At 51.5% G+C, this 24,546-nt stretch overlaps 2 protein-coding genes across 7 annotated transcripts in view; one reads left to right on the forward strand and one right to left on the reverse strand.

Annotated features, from left to right (window-relative positions):
• Positions 1-1,018: 1,018 nt before the first annotated feature.
• IAH1 (isoamyl acetate hydrolyzing esterase 1 (putative)) lies at positions 1,019-12,764 on the forward strand. 3 transcript variants are annotated; one of them, XM_027621614.2, is made up of 6 exons: positions 1,053-1,409; positions 2,774-2,826; positions 7,887-8,035; positions 9,678-9,839; positions 11,207-11,328; positions 12,442-12,764. In XM_027621614.2, exons 1-6 carry the CDS (start codon positions 1,140-1,142, stop codon positions 12,622-12,624), a joined length of 939 nt encoding a protein of 312 aa, XP_027477415.1. In that variant the 5' UTR covers positions 1,053-1,139; the 3' UTR covers positions 12,625-12,764. The 3 variants fall into 3 exon arrangements, with proteins under 3 accessions (XP_027477416.1, XP_027477415.1, XP_027477417.1); XM_027621615.2 differs by lacking the exon at positions 9,678-9,839 and having other exon boundaries at positions 1,019-1,409; XM_027621616.1 differs by lacking the exons at positions 1,053-1,409; positions 2,774-2,826 and having other exon boundaries at positions 7,897-8,035; positions 9,642-9,839.
• Positions 12,765-13,718: 954 nt separating this feature from the next.
• The window catches only part of ADAM17 (ADAM metallopeptidase domain 17), a 59,745-nt gene continuing 48,917 nt past the window's right edge, over positions 13,719-24,546 (reverse strand). For 2 of the 4 annotated variants that reach the window (XM_027621611.1, XM_035728816.1), the window contains exons 14-19: positions 20,364-20,498; positions 18,650-18,780; positions 17,775-17,853; positions 16,951-17,039; positions 15,125-15,175; positions 13,719-14,654 (exon numbers count right to left, since the gene is read on the reverse strand). In XM_027621611.1, the coding sequence (XP_027477412.1) occupies positions 14,307-14,654; positions 15,125-15,175; positions 16,951-17,039; positions 17,775-17,853; positions 18,650-18,780; positions 20,364-20,498 (833 nt within the window). In that variant the 3' untranslated portion in view covers positions 13,719-14,306. The remainder of the gene's footprint in view (positions 14,655-15,124; positions 15,176-16,950; positions 17,040-17,774; positions 17,854-18,649; positions 18,781-20,363; positions 20,499-24,546) is intronic. The other 2 variants (XM_027621613.1, XM_035728817.1) reach the window with 1 other exon arrangement.

The raw sequence follows: 24,546 nt of genomic DNA on the forward strand, positions 1-24,546 counted from the left end.
CCCTCTGGTTCCTGCCACAGCTTCCCTGCTCCTCCCTGAAATACACAGACCCGCTCTCGGGCCCTCCCTACTGAAGGTCCTTCGGGGCTTCATTGTAATTAGGATCAAGTCCAAACATCTTAACTAAGCCAGGCATTCTCAACCGTGGCTACGTGCTGCAATCACCTGGGGAGCAGTAAAAATATACTGAGGCCCACATCTTACCATCAGAAGTTAACTTGGTCTGGGGTGAGGGCCCTTTATCAGCACATTTTCAAAGCTCCCCAGATGATTCTAGTTGAAGCCAGGGAACTCCTGCCCTGAAGACTTGGCTCTGCATCCCACTACCTGCCTCTCCGGCTCCAGCCGTTCTCCCGACACCTTACGTCCCAGCCACAGCGAGGTAGGTCAGCTTTTCTATGGTGCACTGCTTCCCTGGCGAGTCTGGTTTTCGCCTTAGGCTCAGTTGTTTGAAACCATCGGCCATCATACTTCATGGCACAGCTGAGGTGGCAAGGACTCTGGGCAGACGAGTCGTGGAGCTCCTGGGAGTAGGCCCCCAGCTTGGCTCTGCCCTTGGCCCCTCTAGAGTCCTGCTGGGTACCTGCTCAAATTCCTCATTCCCCTCCCTGGTATCTTACCACCCTGGCCTGCCTTCAGCAAGAATCCGGTTTCTAGAAATTGTACATCCTTCTACCCTCCACCCTGCTCCTTGGCTATGGATTCCCACCTTTCCTAATTTCTCTCCCCTCCTGCAAAACCCCATCTTCGTCCTTGAATAGTCTGCCTTCCTGTCTTCAGCAAACGTCTTAAGTTTTTCTTTGAGGTCAAAACCTTCGATAAATGCTTGAGTCCGTTTGCTTAACGAGAGATGGCTGTGTGATGAACGAGTCCCTCGGAAGCGCTTCCTACCCCCGCGAGCTTCACACTCTTGCTGTTCGCGGAAACATCCGGCCCCGCGTGGAGGGTGGCGTCGGCTCTGCGGGCGGCGCCAGACCGCTCTCCCTTCCGGCTCCCGGGGAAGTGCCGGGCGGCTCCCGGACGGCAGGGGGCTGCGTGCGCCCCGCCCCTGACGGGATGAGCCTACCAACAGCGAGGCCGCTGTGTAAACGGACAAAAATGAGCTTTCCAAGGGGCAACTGCTATCGCATGTGTTAAAAATGGTCGGTTGGTGCCAAAGGAGCCCAGCTCGAGGAGCCCTGGGGAAGTGGCGGGCAGCCACCCCGCGGGCGACAGGAGAGCGACCCCTGCTCAGGCGCCTCCCCGCAGCTCTGCGGGCGGCCCCGCCCCCGGCCGCTCGCCCCGCCCCGGATATCCGGCCTGGCCCCGCCTCTCGGCCGGCAGGCAATATGGCGCTGCGCGAGGCGGCGAGCGGCGGTTGCTCTCTGCACTGGCCGCGGGTGTTGCTCTTCGGAGACTCCATCACCCAGGTACCGCCGCTCGGTCCTCACATGGCGGGTCACTTGGGCGTCCACGGCCGCGCTCTCTGGGCGACGGCCCCGCTGAGAGCTGCGGGCCTGGCAGCTCACTGGCTCTCCTCCGCACCGGGCTCCCGTCCTCCCGTCTGCCCCGCGGTTATCAAGGCCACCTCCCTGCACCCCGCTTCCAGGCATGGGCTGCCCCGGTGGCGGGATCTCCTCCGGGATGCCTGCAGCCTCCAGTAGCAGCCGCCTCCAGCGCCCCTTCGGACCCCCCCCTCCCCGCCGGCAGGGCTTCCCGTTTCTAGTCGCTCCTAGCTTCAGGGTAACGGTGTGGGTGGCGCAGTGCTTGCACACCCGTTTCCTGGAGCCCGTTTGACGGGTGAGCTGAAGTGCAGGGAAGTGAAGTGACTCGCCCAGGCGTGACAAAGCCTGAGTTCACTGCTTCCCGTCAGTTTTAGGGATAATCGGGAGACCCGGTACAAGTAGGGGCGCGTTGTCTTCATCTTAGTGTTTTCCTTTTCCACGAAACCTCCTTTGGTCGCTCGCAGCACGGACAGCACTTTGTGTCCCGCGCGGAGCTTCCGGGGAGGGTCACCTGCGGGAGCGCGGTGGCGGCTGAATCACTTGCTGAGGTTGTGTGCAGCCCGTTCCATGCAGAAAACGCTTGGAACCAGGTCACCTCTGCTTCCTCTGGTGGAACAAGCTGATCTTGAATAAAATGTCCCCAAGAATAACGTAGTAATTCACCTTTTCACCCAAGATCACTTCAACTCATATTAAGGAAAAATGCATGTTCTACTTCAGGGAGGAAGTACACTTTAAAAACAATTACTCCCGTGGTGTTTTGTGTTTCTTTTTTCTTCTTATTTGTCTCCTCAGACATGACTTCCTCAACCAATTTTCTGTGTATGTGACAATTTTTAGGCAAGAAGGGCAGTAAGGGCTTTCCAAATTTATAGGAATGTATATTTAAAAAAGGTTCACCCCGAGTTCTGTAATTAACTTCCTTCTTTTCAAGTATGGAAATGTAGTACAGCGTGGGTCTCGCTTCCTAACTGAATATACAACTGATTTTATCTCTTGTACATAAATTTCAGTAGCTATTCTAAGTAAAAATGACTCTAATATTCTCAATAAAATGCAGATGACTGGCTCAAATCCAACTGATAGGGAAGAAAACTCCCCCTAATTTCCAGAGTGCTGCTGAGGTTTAGCTGTGGTAATTCCTAAAATGACCTCTGAGCAAAGCAAATGAAGAAGGCCAAAAAGTCAGGGAGGGTGAGAGGAAAACAGAAGAAGTTGATGACCAAAATGTCCCTTTCTAAAATGTGCTAATTACATCGATAAGTAGTAATGGACTTTTCCTTTTTCAGTTTTCTTTCCAGCAGGGTGGATGGGGAGCATCACTGGCTGACAGGCTGGTCAGGTGAGAATAGTTTCTAGACTGATACTTGAGTGCTTATTGATGGAAAACTATAACTGCATCTCAGAAGACAGAGTGAATGATACAGTTTCAAACAGTAAATTCCTCCTTTCTTCATCTTTGTGGGCCTTTCCTGGTTAATGTATATACAGGGTTGGGGGAGGGAAGGAGGAAGGGCAGGTGCTCAGGATTCAGCAAAAGTTCTGCCGGATGTGAAATAAAACCCTAAAAGTTGTGGAAAAGATACTGGGTTTGGAGCCAAACAAAATAGTTATTCACCATCTGAAGAAGGTTTTTTTTTTTTTTTTTTTTTTTTGCGGGTATGACTGTGGATATGATTTAAACGAGTAGTAAGGAATTCGATTGAAAGAAAGCAAAGTATATTCATAAACCAACGTTAGCATCATTTTTGGATAGAGGTTTTTGTCCCCCAAATTCTCTTTATAAAATATATTAGAAATACAGGCGCCTGGGTGGCTCAGTCGGTTAAGCGTCTGCCTTCGGCTCAGGTCATGGTCCCAGGGTCCTGGGATCGAACCCACATTGGGCTCTGTGCTCCGCGGGAAGCCTGCTTCTCCCTCTCCCACTCCCCCTGCTTGTGTTCCCTCTCTCGCTCTCTCTGTCAAATAAATAAAATCTTTAAAAAAAATATATTAGAAATAGTGATGATTTTGGCATTTTATTTGCCAGACTTAAGGTAAGCATATGCTAAGGAAGTCATCAAAAGGGAAACACTGCTCCAATCCAAGAGGTTAAAAAATACTTAGAAATATTTTTCACATTAAAAACAGTAAACACAAGTATTTAAGAGTATCGGTAAACTGGTCAGGAGTTTTGTCTCTCCTTTAGAAGAAATAAGCTGGATGTACCACCAGCTTATTAATACTTGGTAATTTCTTCACCAGTATAATAAACACACCAAGGAAATATATTTTATTTCCAAATGTGAAATGTGTTTTAAAATGTCTTCACTTTCTCCTTCATTTTTATCCCCTAAACTAGAAATGAAAAATTTGACCTTTTTTGGGGGGCTTTTTCTGTTCCCAAATGCTTTCCGTAGTTAAGTGAACTTAATCTAGACATAGGAAAGTATCACTGGTTTTCCCTTCTGTCAAATGGGAGGATTGTCACTAAGTTTTACTGAGTGCCAGAAACTAAAATGCCTTATGTGTATTGACTCATGTAATCTTTACAACTGCCTGTAGTACAGAGGGAGTGAGTCTCCGGTCCATCTTCTAGCTGAGAAGAGTAAGGTGGAGAGGGGTTTTGACAAGGTCGTAGAGCTAAGTGGCAGGTGGCCCGGCTCCAGAGCCCGTGGTCCTGAACCTCCTGAGATGATGAGGTCACCTGCTTTCATGGTGGGAGGCTGGAGATGCTAATGTGAGCTTGTTTAGACAGCTGGAACTTGAAAGTGCTCACTAAATAGTGGCGTTTATGTTTAGTAATCCAGTAACTGTTTAATTGGTCTATTAACCTTTTCTGAAAAGCTAAACACTTCAAGTGGCCTGGAAAACCAGGCATTTCAAATGCTTTACCAACACATAATTTTTACCAAATATTTCATAAATAGTGAATAATTTTAGTACTGAAATCCTGGTGAGAATTGGTAGTTTATGCTTGCCTAGAAGACCACTTAATTAGAAGTTATTTTTCAGGATTGAGAGAAGTTACAAGAAAAGACAGAGTTGGAGACTTGTGGTCTGTTGCCTCCCGTCTCTGACTCCTGACAAGCGCCCTGTGGCGGCCCACAGCGCAGAGCAGCCCCTCCAAAGAGGCCGCACCTCGGTGAACTCTTGCCCCTCCAGGCTCCCCGCCCAGAGTGCCCACCTCTGCTGGGCGCACTCACCCCAGCCACTCTCTCCGGAGGATTAGGAACTCAAATGCCACAGTGGGGCCGCAGAACCCAGGCAGAGGGAGCAGTGGCCCCGGGCGCCCCTGTTCTCCCACCAGGCGGGGCGGGCGGACCACTGGGAAAGCTAGGGGGCTGTGGTTGGCGCTGACTGGCACTGGGGGCCGAGAGAGCAGGCCGTTACACCCCACCATCCTTCTTTAGCGCCGGAACTGGGTTCTTTCTATTCCACCCCAAACAACTGCCCCTTAGGTGGACATTTTCTTTAGCTGTGTGAACACTTGGGGTGAATTTACTTTTTAAAGATTTCTTTCAGAGAGAGGATGCGTCCGTGGGGGGAGGGGCAGAGAGGCACAGAGGCACAGGCAGACTCCTCGCTGAGTGTGGAGGGGGAGGGACGGGGCTCGATCTCACAACCCCAAGATCAGGACCTGAGGGGAAGCCCGGAGTCAGAAGCTCCACCCACTAAGCCACCCCGGCGGCGCCCCGCCCCCCACCCCCAGCCCCGTGAATTTTTAATGTCAGCGTCAGCCATCTGTACAGCCCTGAACTGATTCGCAGCGGTTTGGGGTTTTTTTGTTTTTTTTTTTTTGAAGTGTAATTAACATACAGTGTTATGTTGGTTTCAGCGTTAAATGTAACCCAGTTTCCAAGCTGTAAAGAGGTTACCTCACAGTAACTACATGGATAGTAATCTAAAATATATCATTGTGTCCCATAGGGACATCTTTTATGTTTTAGCATTATAAAAGCATTTTAATAATTCTTAAATCTATTTAAATCCTTTTAAAATTTATTGACATTTTCATTGTTTTTTTTTTAGCCTTATCGCAGTATTTCTTTAAAGTACTTGAAGAACTTAAAGGGAGTTAGAATAAACTCAACTTTTTCAGTTTTTAAAAGCTTCTGCTGTTTGCTTTTAAAGATAGGCCCCTGCCTGGTTTATAAAATGGCTTAATCTACATTGTTTCTGGAAGGCAATCTCCTAGAGCTGGGTTGTTTGGCAAGGAATCTTTCAGTTCATTCTTACTCTTTCCCTCTTCATCTGAACTTAAATACTTGTTATTAGCCATGAATTTAAGTAAAAGTTTTTCTTTTTTATTTATTTGACAGAGAGGAAGCACAAGCAGGGGGAGAGGGAGAGGGAGAAGCAGGCTCCCTGCTGAGCAGGGAACCCAATGCGGGGCTCCATCCCAGGAGGCTGAGATCATGACCTGAGCCGAAGGCAGACGCTTAACCGACTGAGCCACCCAGGCGCCCCTAAAAGTCTTTCTTAATGTGCCAGTTTCTGTAGCCTTTGGAATAAGTTGGGCACTATTGATGATACTGTTCAAGCCAGAGAAATTCAGATAGCCTTCTCCTTTCAGAAGGGAACTGAAACAGTTTCAACCCTGGGCTTCACTCACTCGCACTTTTTTCCTGGTTCATAGCCTTATAATAATGATTTTTTTTTCAATATGTAATGGCTGCTATTTATTGAGCTCCTTATGTGTGTCTGGTTACTTTTAATCTTCACACTGCCTAGCAGATTAGGTATTAGGTTCATCTTTTGCAGTTGGGGAGCCTGAAGCTCAGAGAAATGAGATAAATGGCCAAGGCCTGATCTGGTAGTCAAGGGCAGGGAGGTCCAGACCCTGGCTGCTCTGATTCCAGACTTTCAGCTTTCCTGCCACATCACACAGGCCTTAGGGAGCAAGCTGCCTTGCCTTCTGGTTTTTTAAGCATTGCAGTGACTACACCATTGGAGGGGATGTAAAACAGACTCATCAAAATTCTAGGGTATTCTTTTTTTTTTTTTTTTTTTAAGTAGGCTCCATGCCCGGCATGGAGCCCAACGCGGGCTTGAACCTATGACCCTGAGATCAAGACCTGAGCTGAGATCAAGAGTTGGACGATTAACTAACTGAGCCACCCAGGCGCCCCAAGAGTATTCCATTTTAAATTGAGTCTTTAAAATGGCCAGTCAGCTTTTTGTAATCATTACGTATGAAAAACACCAAGAAATCACACTTAGAAATTGTGGCTGAATTTTGTTATTGTTGTCCCCAAGATTTATACATTTTCAGAGCTTTTTGAGTAGTGGCAAACCAAGTCTCCTCCGGTTGTCTCAGCGTCTGTTCCCTGGCCTTATAGCCCCGTGTTCTCTGCTGAGCTGTAGGAATTGGAACTATACACCGAAGTAAGCCCCATCGGTTTGTTAACCAGAAGTTGTACTCTGAGGGGTTTTTAAAATTTTCATTATGGACAACTTTAAGTGTCTGCAAACATACCGGGGGTCCCGGCCACTAAGTAAAGGAACAGGGACACAAACCCAGGCAACTAGCTCAAGATCCATGGTCTTCTCCTTGTACCCTACAGTACTGCGAATCAAACCATGTGTTTTTAAGAAGGCAAAACAAACTGAAACACTATATACATACATATATACATACATTGTGTGTGTGTGTGTGTGTGTGTGTGTGTATAAGTGATTGAATCAGAACCATGGGGGGCTACTGAGAATGATGTGTGAATACAGGTTCATCACCTACAACAAATGTGCCTCTCGGGGGCAGGGGGCTGTTGATAGTTGGGGAGGCTGTGCATGTGGGGGGCAGGAGTGTGCAGCTGTTCCTTTCGATTTGCTATACCCCTAAAATGCCTCTTAAAAAATAGTCTGTAAAAAGTCTCAAATCTTCTATATAGATATAGCCCCCCCCCGCCGCCGACGAACCATTGTTACCCTTGAGCTCCAGCTTGTTGGTGACTTTCCACCCAAGATGCTTGCTCAGGTTAACACCTGTCTGCTGTGAGCACCCTGTGACAGGACCCCAGCCCCCGCCACGGGCGAGTCTGCAGATGAGATGCCAGCCCCTTTGCTCAGCTATTCATAACCCCTCTTGTCAAGGAAAGACGACCTAGATCTTGGAAAGACTTTAAGGACAGCATGTTCAACTATGTTAATGCTCTTCTCAAAGTGAAAGCACGGCAGGGGCGCCCGGCTGGCTCAGTCCAAAGAGCCTGCGACTCTTGGTCTCGGGGTCATGAGTTCGGGCCCCACATTGGGTGTAGAGATGACTGAAATAAACTTTAAAAAAAGTGAAAGCACCCCAGAGCCATGTGACGTCAGCAGGTGCCACAGCCTGGAGGGCACACACTGTGGGTTCACTGCAGATGGACTAGAAACCTTTCTTTGCCCACAATTCATCTTTTTTTTTTAAATTCTTCATTTCAGAAAATGTGATGTTCTGAATCGTGGATTTTCAGGTTACAATACCAGATGGGCCAAAATCATCCTTCCAAGAATAATCAGGAAAGGGAACAGTCTGGACAGCCCAGTAGCAGTTACAATTTTCTTTGGTGCCAATGACAGCGCGCTGAAAGGTAAAAAAGCGTTCTTGTGTTTTCCTAATTCATCATTAGCTGTGTTTTGCGAGCGTGACCACACACATGTGGGGGGCGGGGAGGCACAGAGAGAGGGAGAACTTTTTTTTTTTTTAAGATTTTATTCATTTGAGAGAGAGAGAGCACAAGCGGGGTGAGGGGCAGAGGGAGAAGCACGCTCCCTGCTAAGCAGGGAGCCCGATGCAGGGCTTGATCCCGGGACTCTGGGATGCGGACCTGAGCTAAAGGCAGATGCTTAACCAACTGAGCCACCCAGGCGCCCTGGAGAGGGAGAATCTTAAGTAGGCTCCATACCCAGTGGATGAGCCTGACACAGGGCCCGATCTCACGATCCTGAGATCACGACCTGGCAGAAAGCAAGAGTCAGGCACTGAACCGAACGAGGCACCTAGGCGCCCTGGCAAGTATTTTTTAAGCACTAATACTTAGAGCTGCTGAGTGTGGAGTGAGATGGGCACGCTGTTATGTAACTGGTGGGGAAACTTGTGATCTTTCCGGAAAGATATTTGACGGCATGCACCCCATCTAGAGATCCAGCCTAATAGTAATGCAGCAGGCAGATGTGCAGACGCCTGGGATGGTGTTTGGAATGGCAGACGTTAGGGTGCCACATGGTAAAGTAGACACATCAAGCTGGTCGCGCAACAACTAATCAAGTTTTTGAGGGCTACTAATGGATACGGAAATGCCCGTAATATAATGTTATGTGAAAAAAGAACAATATGGTTATGTATCTTCAGTGTGATCCCAGCGTGTGTGTGTGTGTGTGTGTTTTAAATATGTAAGCTCCATAAGGACAAAGATCTTCGTAGGTTTTTTTTTTTAAGATTTTATTTATTTATTTGACAGAGACACAGCGAGAGAGGGAACACAAGCAGGGGGAGTGGGGGAGGGAGAGGCAGGCTTCCCGCCGAGTAGGGAGCCCGATGCGGGGCTCGATCCCAGGACCCCGGGACCATGACCTGAGCCGAAGGTCAAGTCAGGTCAACCGACTGAGCCACCCAGGTGCCCCACGGTGTGTTTGTTTTTTTAAAGTATATGTATCAACATGGAAAAGATTAGAAGTAGATCCAAGTGCCACCCGTGGTGTTCTGGGTGGTAGGATCATGGGTGACTTTATTTTGCTTCTATGATTATGCTTCCGTGTGGCTTGGAAAATGCCTGCAGTGAGTCTCGTGATACTTGCCTGTGAGGCCAGTTAGAAATGACCCTTTGCAGCCACGACGGGAGCCACGGCGCGCGCTTCTGGTGTGGTGGGCGCCTCGCTCTCGTGCGTCCCACACTTCGCTGGGTCCTTTCCACAACCCTGTCAGGGAGACCCGGTTACCCGCAGGTTACCAGGGAGGACACAGGAGCACAGAAGGGTCGAGCACGTATCCCAGGGCACCGGCTCGGATGGCACGCGGCGCTGCCCTGCACGGCCCGGACTCGTGGCCACCGGGAGCCTCGGAGGTCTGCCGTGTGAAGAGCCGGCCCCGCGCGCGCCCCGCCGTCTCTGTCCTCGGGGCTCCCCCTGCCCGGCGCCATCGGGAGCCCCACGGGTCTGTGAACTCGTCTTACTCTTACCTGCGGTCCCTTGTAACAGAGGTGCATTTGGAGTATCCGTGTTCCTCCTGAACAGACGAGAACCCCAAGCAGCACATCCCGCTGGCCGAGTACGCGGCCAACTTGAAGAGCATGGTGTGGTACCTGCAGCGGGCCGGCGTCCCCGGCAGCCGCGTCGTCCTCATCACGCCGCCCCCGCTCTGGGAGGCCGCCTGGGAGCAGGAGTGCCTCCTGCAAGGTACGCGCGCCGCCTTCCGGGCCCGTGGGCCTCCGCTGCCGCGGCTCGGGCGGCCCGGCGACGCCGGGACTGTGGCCTGCCCCCCGCCGCACCCCGAGAGCCTGCGGCGCGGGGCTGGGACCCCGACGCCCGCACGTGGGGGGGGGGGCGTCCTCCGGGCCTCGCAGCGGCGCGAGCCGCCCTCCCCCTCCTCCCCGAACGCGGGCTCCTCCGCAGGCGCCGGGGCTCGGGCAGGGCGCCCCTGTTTCTGGGCCGCTCTCCGCCCAGCCGCACCGGGAGGCACTCTTGTCCCCACCGCTGTTCGTCTTTGTACTTTGAGGTGCTAAGCCAGGGCCTGGCCAGGTGCTCAGGACAGAAGCGACTGGAACCCGGTTCCTGCCCCTTGGGCCGGGGAGGGCGGTGGTCCTGTCAGTAGATACTCGCCACAACGTGATTAAGGGTCTAACAGACGTGTTGAAAGTCTGTTGAAAGTACAGAAGCAGAATCTAGAGATGTCCAGAAAGTTCCCCCGAGGAGGTAAATAGGGCAAGTTTACCCTGAAGAAGAGGACAGACGGGGAGGAAGGGGCCAGGCCCGCTGGCGGCAGACATCGAAGGGCGGTCGCGAGAAGTGGACGAACCGCCCCGTCGCGGCGCGGGGACCCCCCCCCCCCCCAGCGGCCGCCTGCCCTGAGGCCGGCCGGGCCGTGTGCCGGTGAGAGCCCGGGCGGCGCTTTCGGGGCTCACGGACCTGGGCGAGTGGCTTGGTTTTGAATGGACTAGGAGAAGAGCAGGACCTGGGGCGCAGTAGGCATTGTTCTGTGAGACTCGTTTCACTTCCGCAGACGTGGCTGAGGGCCCGGTGGAGGACCGCCCAGGGTTCAGCCGCCCGGGGCCTGAGCCACGGGCCGCGAGGACGTTCCCGGGAGGACCGGCCCGTCCGTTTCCGACTGGCCGGGGCCGCCTCAGCGCCGGCGGGGAGGGAGCCGCCCGCCCAGCCCCCGAGAGTTGGGGAGGACCAGCCTCCGCAGCCCCTCCCGGCTCTGCCCTTCTCGGGCTGAACCCCACTGAGCTTCACTGCAGTGCGGGGGGGGGGGGGGGGGGGGGGGGGCTTCTCCTCCTCACACATCCAGATTCAGGGGTCTCGGCCCGGCGTCCCTCTCCGGCGCCCCCCTTCCTAGCCTCTGGGTGCGACGGCTGCACCGGCCTCTGCTCCCTCTGCACTTCTGTTCCATGTCCCCTGCGGTGACCAGCCACAGCCCCCTCCCGGGTAGCACAGCACACGGGAACCATCCTCCCCCCGCCCCGTCGGGTCCGGTGGTCCCTGCCCGTGCCCCAAGCATGGCCGGCCCAGGGCCAGCTGCCACCCGCGCGCTCTCTCCTCCACAGGCTGCAGATTAAATCGTCTGAACTCGGTTGTTGGCGAGTACGCGGGCGCCTGCTCACAGGTAGCCCAAGACTGTGGGGTCGATGTGCTCGACCTGTGGACCCTGATGCAGAAGGACACTCAGGTACGGGGCTGGCTCGGGCCTTGGGGTGAGCAGGACCCGACAGACGGGCCCCCGCTCTGTGTGGCTCTGCCTAGAGTGGCTCTGAGTAGGTACGACCCTTGTTGCTTTCAGCGATTAAACCAGAAAGCTGAGGGTGGGGGCGGGGGGGCTCGCCCGGCCTGGTTCCTCTGCAGGACCCAGCAGCTGCCATCCTTCTCCGGGACCCCTTGAACAGTCAGGAGTGAGCACAGAGTGAAATAAATGAGCCAAAAATGGTTCATATTAAGGACATTCAGGCCAAAATCTTTTAGCACTCCCACCCCCTACTGTAAAACTCATTAAAAGGTACAGTGATTATTTTACCAGGACAGGGTGGTAGCTAAAAATCCTAGCTTGAACTAGGTGGGTCTAAATATTTTGTTTAAAGCCAGAAAGCCCACTTACCACTATAAAAGGTGAAAGCTGGCCCCCACACAGAGCGGTACAAGGAAGGCAGTCCGACGCTTTCCTGTAGTTACGGGTCACAGGACCCAGCAGCCCCCGCGCTTCAGCCCTCCTGTGGTTTCCCAGGCCAGGAGCAGCAGGGGACAGCATGCAGAGTCCTGGCTTCATCTGGGTTGAACGTCCATCCGGGAAGTTTGGGAAGGCTGTACTGCTCCAGAAAAGGGAACTGCACACTACTGTGTCCTTTGAGATTTCTAGAATGGGAATGGGGGATGGGGGTGGGCTTTCCTGAAAGGTCTTCTCCAAAATGGCAGAGAGGAGCACCGAGGCCTGGGGAGGCCCTGGTCTGGAAGAGTTGTGAACCAGCTGGCCCGCAGGGACAGGGGCTCGGCTTAGGGCGAAGGCTGCTCCTCGGGGTTCCTTCCGCCGAACAACCTGCCCGTCCGCCTCATTGCTAGACTGGGGGAGTCAGAAACCGTGTGGCACCCGGGGCCCTGAGCTCTTCTACCAGCAGGTCGTGTTGACTTGTGCAGCCTCTGCTGTCTGAGGAGCTGGAAGGATGGCTCAGGCGGGCACCGAATGGTACGCGGTTCACGAAGCTCAGTGCGTACTGGGCAGCGAGCCTGCACCTCCCGAAGGGCTGGCGAGCAGCGGGCCCCTCACGTTTAACTGTGCTCTCCTCCCACACAGGACTTCTCCTCCTACCTGTCAGATGGGCTGCACTTGTCACCGAAGGGAAATGAGTTTTTATTCTCCCACCTTTGGCCCCTGATAGAGAAGAAAGTCTCCTCCTTGCCTTTGCTGCTCCCGTACTGGCGAGACGTAGCAGAAGCCAAACCGGAACTAAGTCTTCTGGGAGACGGGGACCACTAGCCACCGAAAACCCCGTCTGGCCATTAACTACGTGACAAAGATCCCAAGATAAATGAGCAGACCTTTGCTCATGACCTTGGAATAAAAACCACTGAACCTCTGCCACCAAGATTAATAAAAACGTTAGAATTTGTAGGGAAGCTCTGTACCTCGGTACGCTGTGTTGTGGAAATATGTGACTGAGGCGGGTGTCCTCAGCGCCCCAGCCACAGAACCAACCCTGGGCAGCTTGTTCATACGTGGGAAAAAGGTAAAGACAAATTTGTTTAAAAAGTCACAATTTTATAAAAAAATTTTCTTACATTGAGCTGGGAACCGTTCACTCTCACATACACCCACTCACCTTCTATCAGATTCCAAAAGTATAACTAAACTATATCAGGACTAGTTAAGACAGCAAACACCACAAGGTATAAGTTCAAGTATTAGTGTAACAGGCACCTGCATAATAAACGTCCTTAGAAGATTCGATTTATCACAGGTTCAGTTAATTGCCCTCAAAATTTACAAATTATCTCCGTTAGAATGTGTTGGCTATGAGCACATCTCAGCACTTAGGGGGGAAAAGCTTTTAACTATAATTTTAAGGAAATCAAGAGTTCAACTTGATGGTTTTTATCCTTCACAAAGTAAACGCACACAGTCCCGAAGCACTAAAGCAAGAAGTGATGTGCAGGGTCCACCTCCGGGTCACCACCAGGGGTTTTCAGGTGGTGAAAACCTGAAAACGGTGGGGGGGCGGGGTTGGGGGGGGTGGTGGTGGGGGAAGCCGCAGGCCCAAGAGAGGCAGCGTGCCGCCCCCTGCTCAGCACAACGCCTCGGCCTTTCAAGACCACCATTCTTTGGGGAGAACTAGCTCACGTACTTCTTGGCCACCAGTGTTTGCAAAGAGGAAACCATGCTCTCATTTTGAAGTTGTTTAGGTTTTGTGAATGGCGAGCCCTTTACGAACACAGCAACAGTACTAGACAAACTTAAAAAACAAAAACTGCCCGGCCAAGTGGGGCTCTGAGCAGTTGGCAGGATTCTGTAAATTCAATTTAGCTACCTGTAAGCTAGACTGTGTTTTAATTCGTAGAATCTGAAATACCGTATTAGCACATCTATCTTTAGGAATAAGCTGGGTGATTCTCCCTGCTGCTAAAAGCTCTGGGTAATGCCTAAAAACAGAACCCACACCTTGGAAAGGATGTATAACTCCGTTTTCTCTCCTTTGTCTTTACCTGAAGGCAAAAAAATAAAATCTGTGTTCCAGTTATCCTCACAAGTAACTGCTAAATGCCTCCTGATAGCGGATCGTTACAGTGTACATAAAAAAAAGAAAACAAAACAAAAAACTGATCATCTCCTTAATCAGTGCTCTTCTCAATAAAAAGGTCAATTTACAAAAATGTAAATATTCATAACCTAATCCAGCTGTATTTTCTGCTTTTGCACCACAGGTTGAAGGGTATTTTAAAAACCAAAAAAACTAAAACCTGAAAGCCTCAAAATAAGCTAGATTCACCTTACCTCTTCCAAAGGACAAGGGCCTAAGCACACAAGTATTTCTGTGTGTGAAGGAGTCCAAACACATGACCAGCATCTGCTGTGAAGTCCCTTATTTCTCCCAAATCTTCGCAAAATGGACGACGGGATTCCGAGTCCGTCGTACCAAAAGCCCGCGCTCAGGAGGCCCTAGCCTAGCACTCGGTCTCCTTGCTGCCCACGCGGTTCTGACGCTGCAGCTTGAAGGAGGCGGCCTTCTCGCTTCTTGTCACCGGACGGCCCGTGAGGTCCTCAAAGGACTTGGCGGCGGTGCTGCTGTTGGGAAAGGGATCCTTCTCGAAGCCGTCCTCGTCCACGTGCGAGTCTGTGCTGGGGTCCTCCTGGATCGTGTCCATTCGCTGGGGCTCCAGTTTGGGAGCCGCGGGTACCGGCGGCACAGGGGCGGTCTGCAGGGGCTGCGGGCGGCCGGGGGTCTGGGGTGCAGGAAAGGGCTTGATGATGCGAACCGAGGCCGAGTCCATGCTGCTTAGCATTTCCACGTTCTGCAAAGACATGGAGTCAAAGACGGATCCAGGTCCTACAATTCCAACCTCTTCCGCCACCCCCCCCACCCCGTCTACGGTCTGGGCACCATGACCCCCTCGCACTAAGCAAAGCATGAGGTGAGGCTCCCCCACCTTCCACATGTCCTGACAACTGGCCATTTGAAGACCCAAAAGAGCACTCACAAGAAACAATCCTATCAAGTCAGGATCCCAAGACAGGGAAGGTTCTCCAAACATTAAATTAGGTCAGTGCGGAACAGCTCAATCAGGGCCGGGGCGGTGGGGGGCAGAGCAGCCCTCCTGTTTAAACCTCCAACCGCGCAACTAAAGGAGGTTCCAGCCTAGAGCCTTCCTGCCGCAACAGGACCTCCCACCAGCCGAAGGCGGCACAGCCGCAGGGGCTGCCGGCCCTCACTGGGGTAGCCACCAGAAAGCCCTGGAAGAGACTGCTGTGTGCAGGTACTTACGCTGGGGTGGAACAGAGACAGAGACTCATACTGCTTATCCAGTTTCTTATCCTAGAAGGAAAACGAGTAGGCAAAGGTCATTCTTACAAATAATTCAGTTACACGCTCTCTCCCTTTAGGCTCCTCCTAAGCGAAGAACCACCTCAGAACATGAGTTTGGCAAGTATCATGTCCAGTAGAGGAGAAGACTTTCTTACAGAAACTTCACGAGTTCTGCCACCAGCCCGCAAGTGCTTCCTTCGCCCTTGAGGCCATCGGTGTTTTGGTGTCAACTAAGGAACCAGTCAGGGAATGCTTAAGTACAATTCTCCTGGGAGATTTCCCCAAAGGCACGTCCCTGTGTGTGCAGGGGTCAGACCAGGGCAGTGCTGACCGCAGGGACAGCTGCCGGGGGTTAGGGACGCTGCGGGCAGTCCCACCTGGCACTGGCCTCCAAATGCCCCAGCCCGCCATGGCCTCAACACTCTCAGCTGTTTCCAGAGTTTACTGTGGCCCAAATTCTTAGAGGAACAGCCTGAAGTCCCTCCATCATACTTCCACAGAAGGCTGAACACCTGGTTCCATCCCGATGTGGAACAGAGGACAACGGGCAAGGCAGGAGGCGGAGCCTGAAACTCTAGGCCTGGCTTCCAGCCCAGCTGCCCCCACACATTCTGTGGTCGGCGACAAGGCACCACCCTCCCTCCTATCTAGCGGCTTTGCTCCAAAACCAAGGGTCAGGCCTCAGTCCACAATGGCAACTTGCAACGCAGAGTAGATTGGCCTCGCCAGTAAAAACAACAGTGATTGATGGCACTCAAAGCTCCGACTGTGTCCCCTTAACACAGCTTTGCTTTAGCAGGGCTGCTCCCTAGATTTCCCTCCCCACACCCTCCACGCCCCCCACCCTGAGGAAGAGCTGCTCGGTGAGAGGGCCCCGGCACAACCGGAAAGGAAGCAGAGGAAGTAAAGACTCCTGAGAGGGGCGCCTGGGTGGCTCAGTTGGTTAAGCGACTGCCTTCAGCTCAGGTCATGATCCCGGGGTCCTGGGATCAAGTCCCACATCGGGCTCCCTGCTCAGCAGGGAGTCTGCTTCTCCCTCTGCCTCTGTTCGTCCCCCTGCTTGTGCTCTCTGTCGAATAAATAAAATCTTAAAAAAAAAAAAAAGACTCCTGAGGGGCAGCTGTGCTGGAATCTTCCAAGTGCTCACATGAGGGGACACTGCCCAAGAGTTCCAGAGCACAAGCCTGGAAGCCTGGGTCTGATTTCTCATCTCTACAGCAGACAAATCATCATTTTCCCAAAGAAGCAAGGTGAATGGAGTTGTAAGGATGAGTTTTATAAAGTCCCCAAGTTTATAAATCACGTGGAGTTATTAGAGCCCAATTCACCTTGTTAGCTGTTACTCATTTTGAAGGAGAATAATAAAGATTGCTCCCCCTTAGATTTAATACCCCATACAATAAGGTCAGGAATCTATACGGTAGAGGGGTGCCATCTTTGGAATGCTGAGGTTTGTTATTTGTTCTATTATAACAAAGCCTGAAACGCTCATTTCAAAGCTTCACTCAGAGGCCCTAGGCAAATCCCGCGAAACAATCTCCTGGGCTCGGAAGTATAACATTCCTCAAATTATATATGAGAACAAATATCCCCATACAAAAAGCATAATTCTTTTAAAAAACAATTAGCTAAACTTTTCCCAGGGAATAACACCAAAAAAACGCCACTGGAAACATCAGGTCAGATCTTGCTAAGAACAAATTTTATCTTTTCTGAAAGTTGTAAGGTTGGAATTGCTCAAAATTCTGATAAAATGTCTCATTACCTGCAAGTTGGCGACTTACCACGCAATGGACAAGAATGCTGAAGGGGATCCAAAATATCAGGGAGAAAACCAGGACGGAACCTACGATGTTGTCCGCTAAGAACTTTCCTGTGAACAATTCCAAACAGTGAATGTTTTCATCAAGTACTTCAGATGCTCAAAACTGAATGCTCTTAGCATATTATCGTCGTGTCGCATGCCACGGACTGCCGGCCAGGTGGAGCTAGCGAGGCGGCCGAAAGCAGCGTGTCACCTATGCCAGCCCGGACCGCCGCCCCCCACCACGGGCGCTCTTCCCCAAACAGCCCCGGGGTCCATGTGGAGAAGAGACATAACACGACCCCCGGAGTGATGGCGTCAGCGACGATAAGCATACAGAAGGCTGCTGCTCGCAATGATGCATGACAAGGACAAAGCTGCTGCTAACCGGGTATTATTTTTGTGACTATAAATTATGAACCCTGCAAGACAGAATACATCGCTGCTTCTGCAAAATCTGAAGCCCACTTTTTGTTTGTTTCGAGGCCCACATCAAATAGGATTCAGATTTAAAACCTAGAGAACTGAACCATGCTTATGGTGTCAGGTGTTCATTTTAAGAAGTCAGTATTCTGACAAAGTACGGACTTTCCTCTGTCTGACAACCTGTGCGCCTGCACTACACAGGGGGGTGGCTAGGAGGCCATTTTACCTTAGCTGACAAAGTTGTTTCAACAAAAGCTGTGAATATTTCCGTCTGCTGTTGCAGGATTAGAGCATATTAATCTGAAAACATACTTTTCTCCTGTCATCACCGAAATCGGCTCAGCTCTAAGCAGACAGACACCCAGGGATATCACCTACCAAAAGTATTGATGCTCAGCTGGTCAATGAAGTCCCAAAATCGCTCGATGACATCCTGTACTCGCTTCTCACACTTGCCCTGTGAACAGGAAACACCCAGTATTGCCCTGAAAAGTACTGCATGCTGTAGAAGCAGCACGGCTGTGTACAAATAACCAACATGGAAGGCTTCGTAAAATCAAACCTGCAGGGGACCCATTTTTTGACACAAGACTTAAGTAGGATATACTTGTCATTGACACTTCCACAATTAGTCCATTTTTATAAGTGAATTTAGAATTCCCAGGAAACGAAACTTGAGAAAACCAATTTTGTTTAAGACAGGGCACTCTAGCAAGGGCTCTACTGACCACACACGCACGCACACACAGAACAGGAGGAACCTAACCAGACTGCCTGGGGAAACGGGCCTAACCCCTTTAAATCCACTTCTGTGACTCTGCAGGAATAAAATGTGTTTCTCTAGAGAATAAGAGGGTCTGACGCAGGTGCGTCGAGCCACCTCTTAGTCCTTCCTGTATCAGCACTGGTTTCAAAATCAAAACTTGCACTTTCATAATCTTAGTCAATTTTATCATTGGTTTAGAAAACCACATAATTAACTCTCACTGCCTAAAAGGAACCAACTTTACCATAAAGGCCCCTGCAGGTCCCACCCAGTCACTGGACTCAGGGTCCCCTGCCGCGAAGAGCGAGCACTCCGGTTTCCCTCGGGGTCAGCCCCACAGCCTCCCCCAGATAGCCGTGCCGACGACAGCAGGCGGTGGGTTACGAAGGCGGGCGGCACTCCTTCCACTGGCAAAATCAAGTCTTTACAGTATCAAAACTGCCCGTCTGGCCGTTACAGAAAAAGCTGTGCGTACGTAAATACTCACATTCATGTCACAGAAGCCCACCGTACAGGGCTTCCCTTTCCTCAAGAATAAGTTCTTCTGTTCAGCATCAACGTAGGGCACACACCGGCCCGAGGGGTCCCTGCAGCACACCTTGCACGAGTTGTCGGTTTCTGGAACAGAACCAGGGAGCATATGGACAGCTGGGGTGCAGACACAACGCTCCTCCTTCCCGCCTCTCCTCCCCACCCTGCTCCCGACGGGAAAGGAAATGCATTTATTTTTCATTTCAACAGCAAACTATCCCTCATTTACCCCCAAAGACTAACTTCTGAGTTCAGGCTCCTTGGTCCCCAGAGAGGCCACAAGGTAAAAACAATTCACACCAAAGAGTTTCCTTTAACAGATTAAAAGCCAAATTATTCTACTTCAGGTCCTTTGTTTCCCTTCATCCCAACATTCTTATGACACCGCTGCTTTCAGCCCTGGGTGTCTACGTTCCAAACACACCCGAGGAGAACCAAGGCTCCAGGGAGAACCAGCAGAGCCGCAGCAGGACAGGACAGCCCGGTGCAGACGGGATGGGGCCGCCGCAGGACGTGCGCACGGCGGCTGAACCAAGACGCCCTCCATCTAGACCTACCGCCCACGGCACGTGGGCTCACAGAACCAACTGGGCACCACATAAGCCACGTGCCACGCACACCAACAGCAGAAACGCCCAAAAAGTCAACTGGCAACGGAACTCCGGACAGTACGTGACCCAGAGGAGGTCCATAGCTACACTTGGGAGAAACTGAAATCAACTAGAACACAAAAACCAGCAAATCCACTTTAATGGGAAGAGAAAAACCTTTTCATCATTCATTCATTGATCAAGCATTTCCTGGGCATTTACTATGTGTCCTTCCAGGGCATCACCAGCCTCCTGCCACTCACTTGGGAAATTACTTATTTGGCATCTACTGTATGTCATCTTCCGTATTTACGTGCCTGTCCCCCCGGGGAAGAGCCGCCTCCTCCACTGTGCACATGGGGAGTCCCCAACCTAGCGGCTCTCACTTCAGGGGTGTTGTGAAAGCAACAGAACTCTCCTGAGGTGAGGCAGGGCGGGAAGCTTGGAGCCCGGTCAGTCCCTGAGGCCCTGTCCCAGACCCAGGAGTTCCAAAACTAGAAGGTGGAAAGCTGAGGACAAGTCTGAGGAGCCAGCATGATGTCACCAGCCACCGCTAGGCGAGGCCCCTCCCTCAGACATCTGGCAGGGAGCGGAGGGCAGCGGGCTCAGCCCTGGTGACAACAGCAAACACCCCGACAGGCAGGGTCAGACCCTGGAACCGGCTCTCTGGCTGAGGTCCTGAAGGAGCGTGCGAGCTCACAGCCGGTGAGCTGCAGACGGCGCCCCTGCCTTCCCGGTGTGTAAGACATGGCGGGCGGGGCGCAGCGAGGACAGACCTCCATCCACCCACGCAACCGCAACCATATTCCCTCCTCTCCCACCCCGAAGCCGGCCACATGGTCTGAAAATGGAGCAAGAAGGAAGACCGATAGGCCAGTTTTCACAGACAAGATGGAGGAGCCAGGATCTGAATCCAGAGAGCTCTCACAGACCGCCCTGCCCTCCTCCCGACCCTGGCTGGGTTCTCCCCACCGCCCTGGCCAGCAGTGAGTACTGCTGGGCCCCCGGAGAGGGACGGGGCCTGGCAGACACAGACCATCTCCCCTCCTGCTGCAAGGACGCAGCACGACGTGTGCTCACCGTTACACGCACAGGACTCCAGCCGCTGCTCCCGCTCACAGAAGGGAACGCACTTCCCATCTTTACACTTGCCGAGATCCAAGCACACCGTGTCATCTGCAGCATTGCCAGGAGGGGGGCACTCACTGCTGTTACCTGGAAGCATACAGCAAGCACACAGGTCACCGTGAGTCCCACGGCCACCAGTCCTACAGGAGCAGGCCTCTGATGCTCACAAAAGTTAGCACCGCGTTTCACAAAGGGCACAAAGTGGCATGGGGGGGGCAGAAGGCCAGTGGCACACATCCATCGGCCAATAAGCATCGAGTGCCTGGCTGGACACCCAGCCCTGCGCGGTGCAGGTCCCCGCGCTCCCAAACCGCCCCTCAGCCACTATGTACTGTTTTATTTTTACCTTTTTATTGTGACACATACTTACATATAACAGGACACATAGATACGTAATATAGACGCACTACGAAACAGACATTCCAGCGGTCACTCAGACTGAAAAGCAAGCTCTGCAGGAAGGCTCACGGCTGGCGGGGCCCCTCCAGCCTCACCAGCGGCCGCTCCCAAGCCCTCACCTCAGCCGGCCTCCCATGTCTTCACCTCTCCAAGGTCTCTCCCTCGGAACCGTAACATGTGCTGTTCGGTCTACCCGGAATGTTCTCGTTTCCACCCTGGGGGGCACTGGCTGGCTTTTTCTCACCCTTAGATCTGGCTCAAAGACCTCCTTCAGACCTCAAGGGGCCCTACTTTCACCCCACTGTGCTCCTTCGTTACTGCTACTTCTCTCCTTCAAGCACACATCTTGCAATTTACATCTTTTTTTTTTTTTTTTAAAGTAGGCTCCACGCCCAGCAGGGAACCTAGAACAGGGCTCAAACTCATGTCCCTGAAATCGAGACCTGAGCTGAAGGGCACCTGGGTGGCTCAGTCGGTTAAGTGTCTGCCTTTGGCTCAGGTCATCATCCCAGAGTCCTGGGATCAAGCCTCACATTGGGCTCCTTGCTCTGCAAGGAGCCTGCTTCTCCCTCTCCCACTCCCCCTGCTTGTGTGCTCTCTCTGTGTCAAATAAATAAAATCTTTAAAAAAAAAAAAAAAAGACCTGAGCTGAGATCAAGTTGGGCACTCAGCTGACCAAGCCACCCAGGCGCCCCTCAATTTACATCTAGGTGATGATGGGTTTTCGGTTCCCCTCTCGGACTGGTGAGCTCCACGAGAGCAAAGAGCAAATCTGTTAATGAATCAACTTACGTCGAATCTCTACCACACACCATAAGTACGCCAGACATTTCTTAAACGAACCAATGATTCTTCCAGACAAAAGAAAAGCCACAGAAGGATGTTAAATTCAAATGAGAAGCTGGAATGAGGGGCTCATTCTGGAAAATGAGCAACACACGCAGTCAAACATGAGCCACAAGAAGAGAACGAGTACACGCGAACAGAGGACAGTGACCAGAGCTGGAGGCCTGGCCCGTCGCCTGACGGACGGGACCGATCCATGGGGTCTGAAAGAACTCGGACTTCAGAGTCAGTGGAGCGGTGACAGGAAACTTAAGGGAACCTGCCCTGGCTCAAACAAAAGCAGCCTTCCATGAAGTACCCAGTATACACCATACGCTAACGCAGGCATGTCACATGTGCCTCTGGCCTGACAAAAACCTTTACGGCGCCGGACACTCAGTGCCGACGGGACAGGCATGTAACAAGCTTGCTGCCGCTGAAAGCAGGCTGTGGGAAAAGGGCAGCACTCCCGTGAAGGGTGGGGGACACCGAGCTGCCACGGTATTTTCGGTGTGTTCTGCTGCCCCGAACACATACATGCAAAATGCCCCGTGAGTATCTGCAGAACATCTGTGCTCAGAAGACTCAAATCACAGTATCAGACACAGAGGAAAATCATCACAGTGCCACCGAGGTCCCTGGGCTCGCGAGGCTCAGGGTGCATCAGACCCCACGGGCAGACCGCTGCGCCTGTTCTCAGAGCTGCCCGGGGCGCGGGGCCTGGGGGGGGGGGGGAGGGGCCAAGAACGTCCACGTCTAACAAGGTCCTGGGTGATGCTGACGCTGCTGGTTGTGAATGCTGAGTCCTTATAATGAGTTTATGTTCTGCTAGCTGCTCCTTCCCATAAATATCAAGGGAACAAAAGGCTATTTGATAAGAACGAATAAAGTTTTTCAAAGTGCTTTGCTTAGGCTTATTTAAAAAGAACATTTTTCTGAATCTGCTTTATTACTAAAATAAAGACTGAAACATTGAGCACAGCTAGAAAATGTTCGTGTGAAGCTTGACTGGGACGTTCCAGCTCCTGACAAGTGGCAAACTATGGTCATGCCAATAGACCTCAGAATGCAAGAGTCATGGCGGCATCTTATAAAATGCACATCGAAAAGGCAAAGGAAAAAACAAACTGAGACAAAGCTTCGCTAGAAAGGCTATAATCCAAAAGACAACTAGTGTTGCCGAGGACGTGGACAAACAGGAAGCCTAAGACACTGCTGGGGGGAATGTAAAATGGCGCAGCCGCTGGGGAAAACAGCCTCGCAGCTCCTCAAATGATGGAACAGTTACCACAGGACCCAGCGATTCCGCTCCTGGGTCTAGACGGGGCAAAGACAGACATACAACCACACAAAAACTTGCACACAAATGTTTGTAACAGTGTTACTCATCATTGGAAACTGCCAATAATCCAAAAGTCCATCAAATGATGAATGAATGAAACAAAATGTGGCACATCCAAAGACAACGGGCGATCACTCAGCAATAAGAACAAATGAAGTCCTGCTTCGTGCTATGACATGGATGAATCTTGAAAACGTGATTCTGAATGAAAGGAGACAGCTATAAAGGGCCACATATTGTAGGATTCTGTTTATATGGAATGTCCAGAACAGGCAAATACACAGAGACAAAAAGTAGATTACTGGTTACATGGGGCTGGGGGTGGTGGGGGCAGTGATGAGGAGATTCAGCAAGGGCTACAGGACACAGGTTTCTTTTTGAGGTGATGAAAATGTTCTAACACTGACTGCCAGTGGTTGCACAAATGCAAACACTAACTGTACACTTTAAATGGGTGAACAGGGCGCCTGGGTGGCTCAGTCTCATTAAGCGTCTGCCTTCGGCTCAGGTCATGATCTCAGGATCCTGGGATCGAGCCCCGCATCGGGCTCCCTGCTCAGCAGGGAGTCTGCTTCTCCCTCTGCCTGCTGCTCCCTCTGCTTGTCCTCTCTCTCTAATACATAAAAATAAAATCTTTAAAAAGAAAAACTAAAGCTTCTGTTCCAAGGTGGACAACAGATAGGAGGAAGGTATATGCAACTTTTAAACCAATTGAATCATCATACAATGACTCTTCCAACAATAGCAAAACGACAGGAAACCCAAATTTTTTAAAAGCGAACCCAACAGGGGCACCCTGCTGGCTCAGTCATTTGAGCATGTGACTTTTTTTTTTTTAGGTTTACTTGAGAGAGAAAGGGAGAGAGCGCAAGAACACACGAGAGCGTACGTGATCAGGGAAAGGGGCAGAGGGGAGGGAGAGAATCTAGACTTCCTGCTGAGCGCATCCAATGCAAGGCCCGATACCATAACCCTGAGATCGTGACCTGAGCCAAAACCAAGAGCTGGACCACCTACGCACCCCAGAACATGCAACTCTTGACCTCAGGGTTCTGAATTCAAGCCCTATGTCGGACATGGAGAATACTTCAAATTTAAATTAAAAAAAAAAAAAAAAAAGGACCACATATATGAATTGGCTATTTACAAAGGAAAAATCCAAATGGCTAACAGATATAAGATGTTTAAGAAACATGCAAATACGGATGAGAGATCACTTTACATTCATCCGACTGGCAAAAAAATAAGACCATCTGGATAACAGTGAGGGCTGACAAGGACACTGGGAGGCGGGACTCCGCACACACTACTGGTGCACCAGGACCGCTGTTCTAGAGAGATCAACGCAGGGCTGCTTTCTAGGACCAAGCGACTCCGCTCCTTCACGTGCACCCAGCAAACGCCTACAACACCTGGAAGGAGCATGGGAGATTGTCTGCCATAGTCCTATCTGTGGTACCCAGAAGATGAAGGCAATCCAAGCCATCACTCAGTGAACAGATGGGTATGGTACGCTAAATGACACAAGTAAACTCAGCAGGTGCCCCAAACAAGAACCATGTACAGACA

Source organism: Zalophus californianus, chromosome 8, assembly GCF_009762305.2.
Source record: "Zalophus californianus isolate mZalCal1 chromosome 8, mZalCal1.pri.v2, whole genome shotgun sequence".
Taxonomy (NCBI): Eukaryota; Metazoa; Chordata; class Mammalia; order Carnivora; family Otariidae; genus Zalophus; species Zalophus californianus.

What these genes read in the sequence shown, in the direction of transcription:
- IAH1 (XM_027621614.2), top strand. Translation starts at nt 1,140, where the DNA reads ATGGTCGGTTGGTGCCAAAGGAGCCCAGCTCGAGGAGCCCTGGGGAAG. An exon ending in TCGGAGACTCCATCACCCAG is followed by an intron (nt 1,410 to 2,773) that starts GTACCGCCGCTC and finishes TTCCTTTTTCAG; the next exon opens with TTTTCTTTCCAGCAGGGTGG. An exon ending in TGATGCAGAAGGACACTCAG is followed by an intron (nt 11,329 to 12,441) that starts GTACGGGGCTGG and finishes CCTCCCACACAG; the next exon opens with GACTTCTCCTCCTACCTGTC.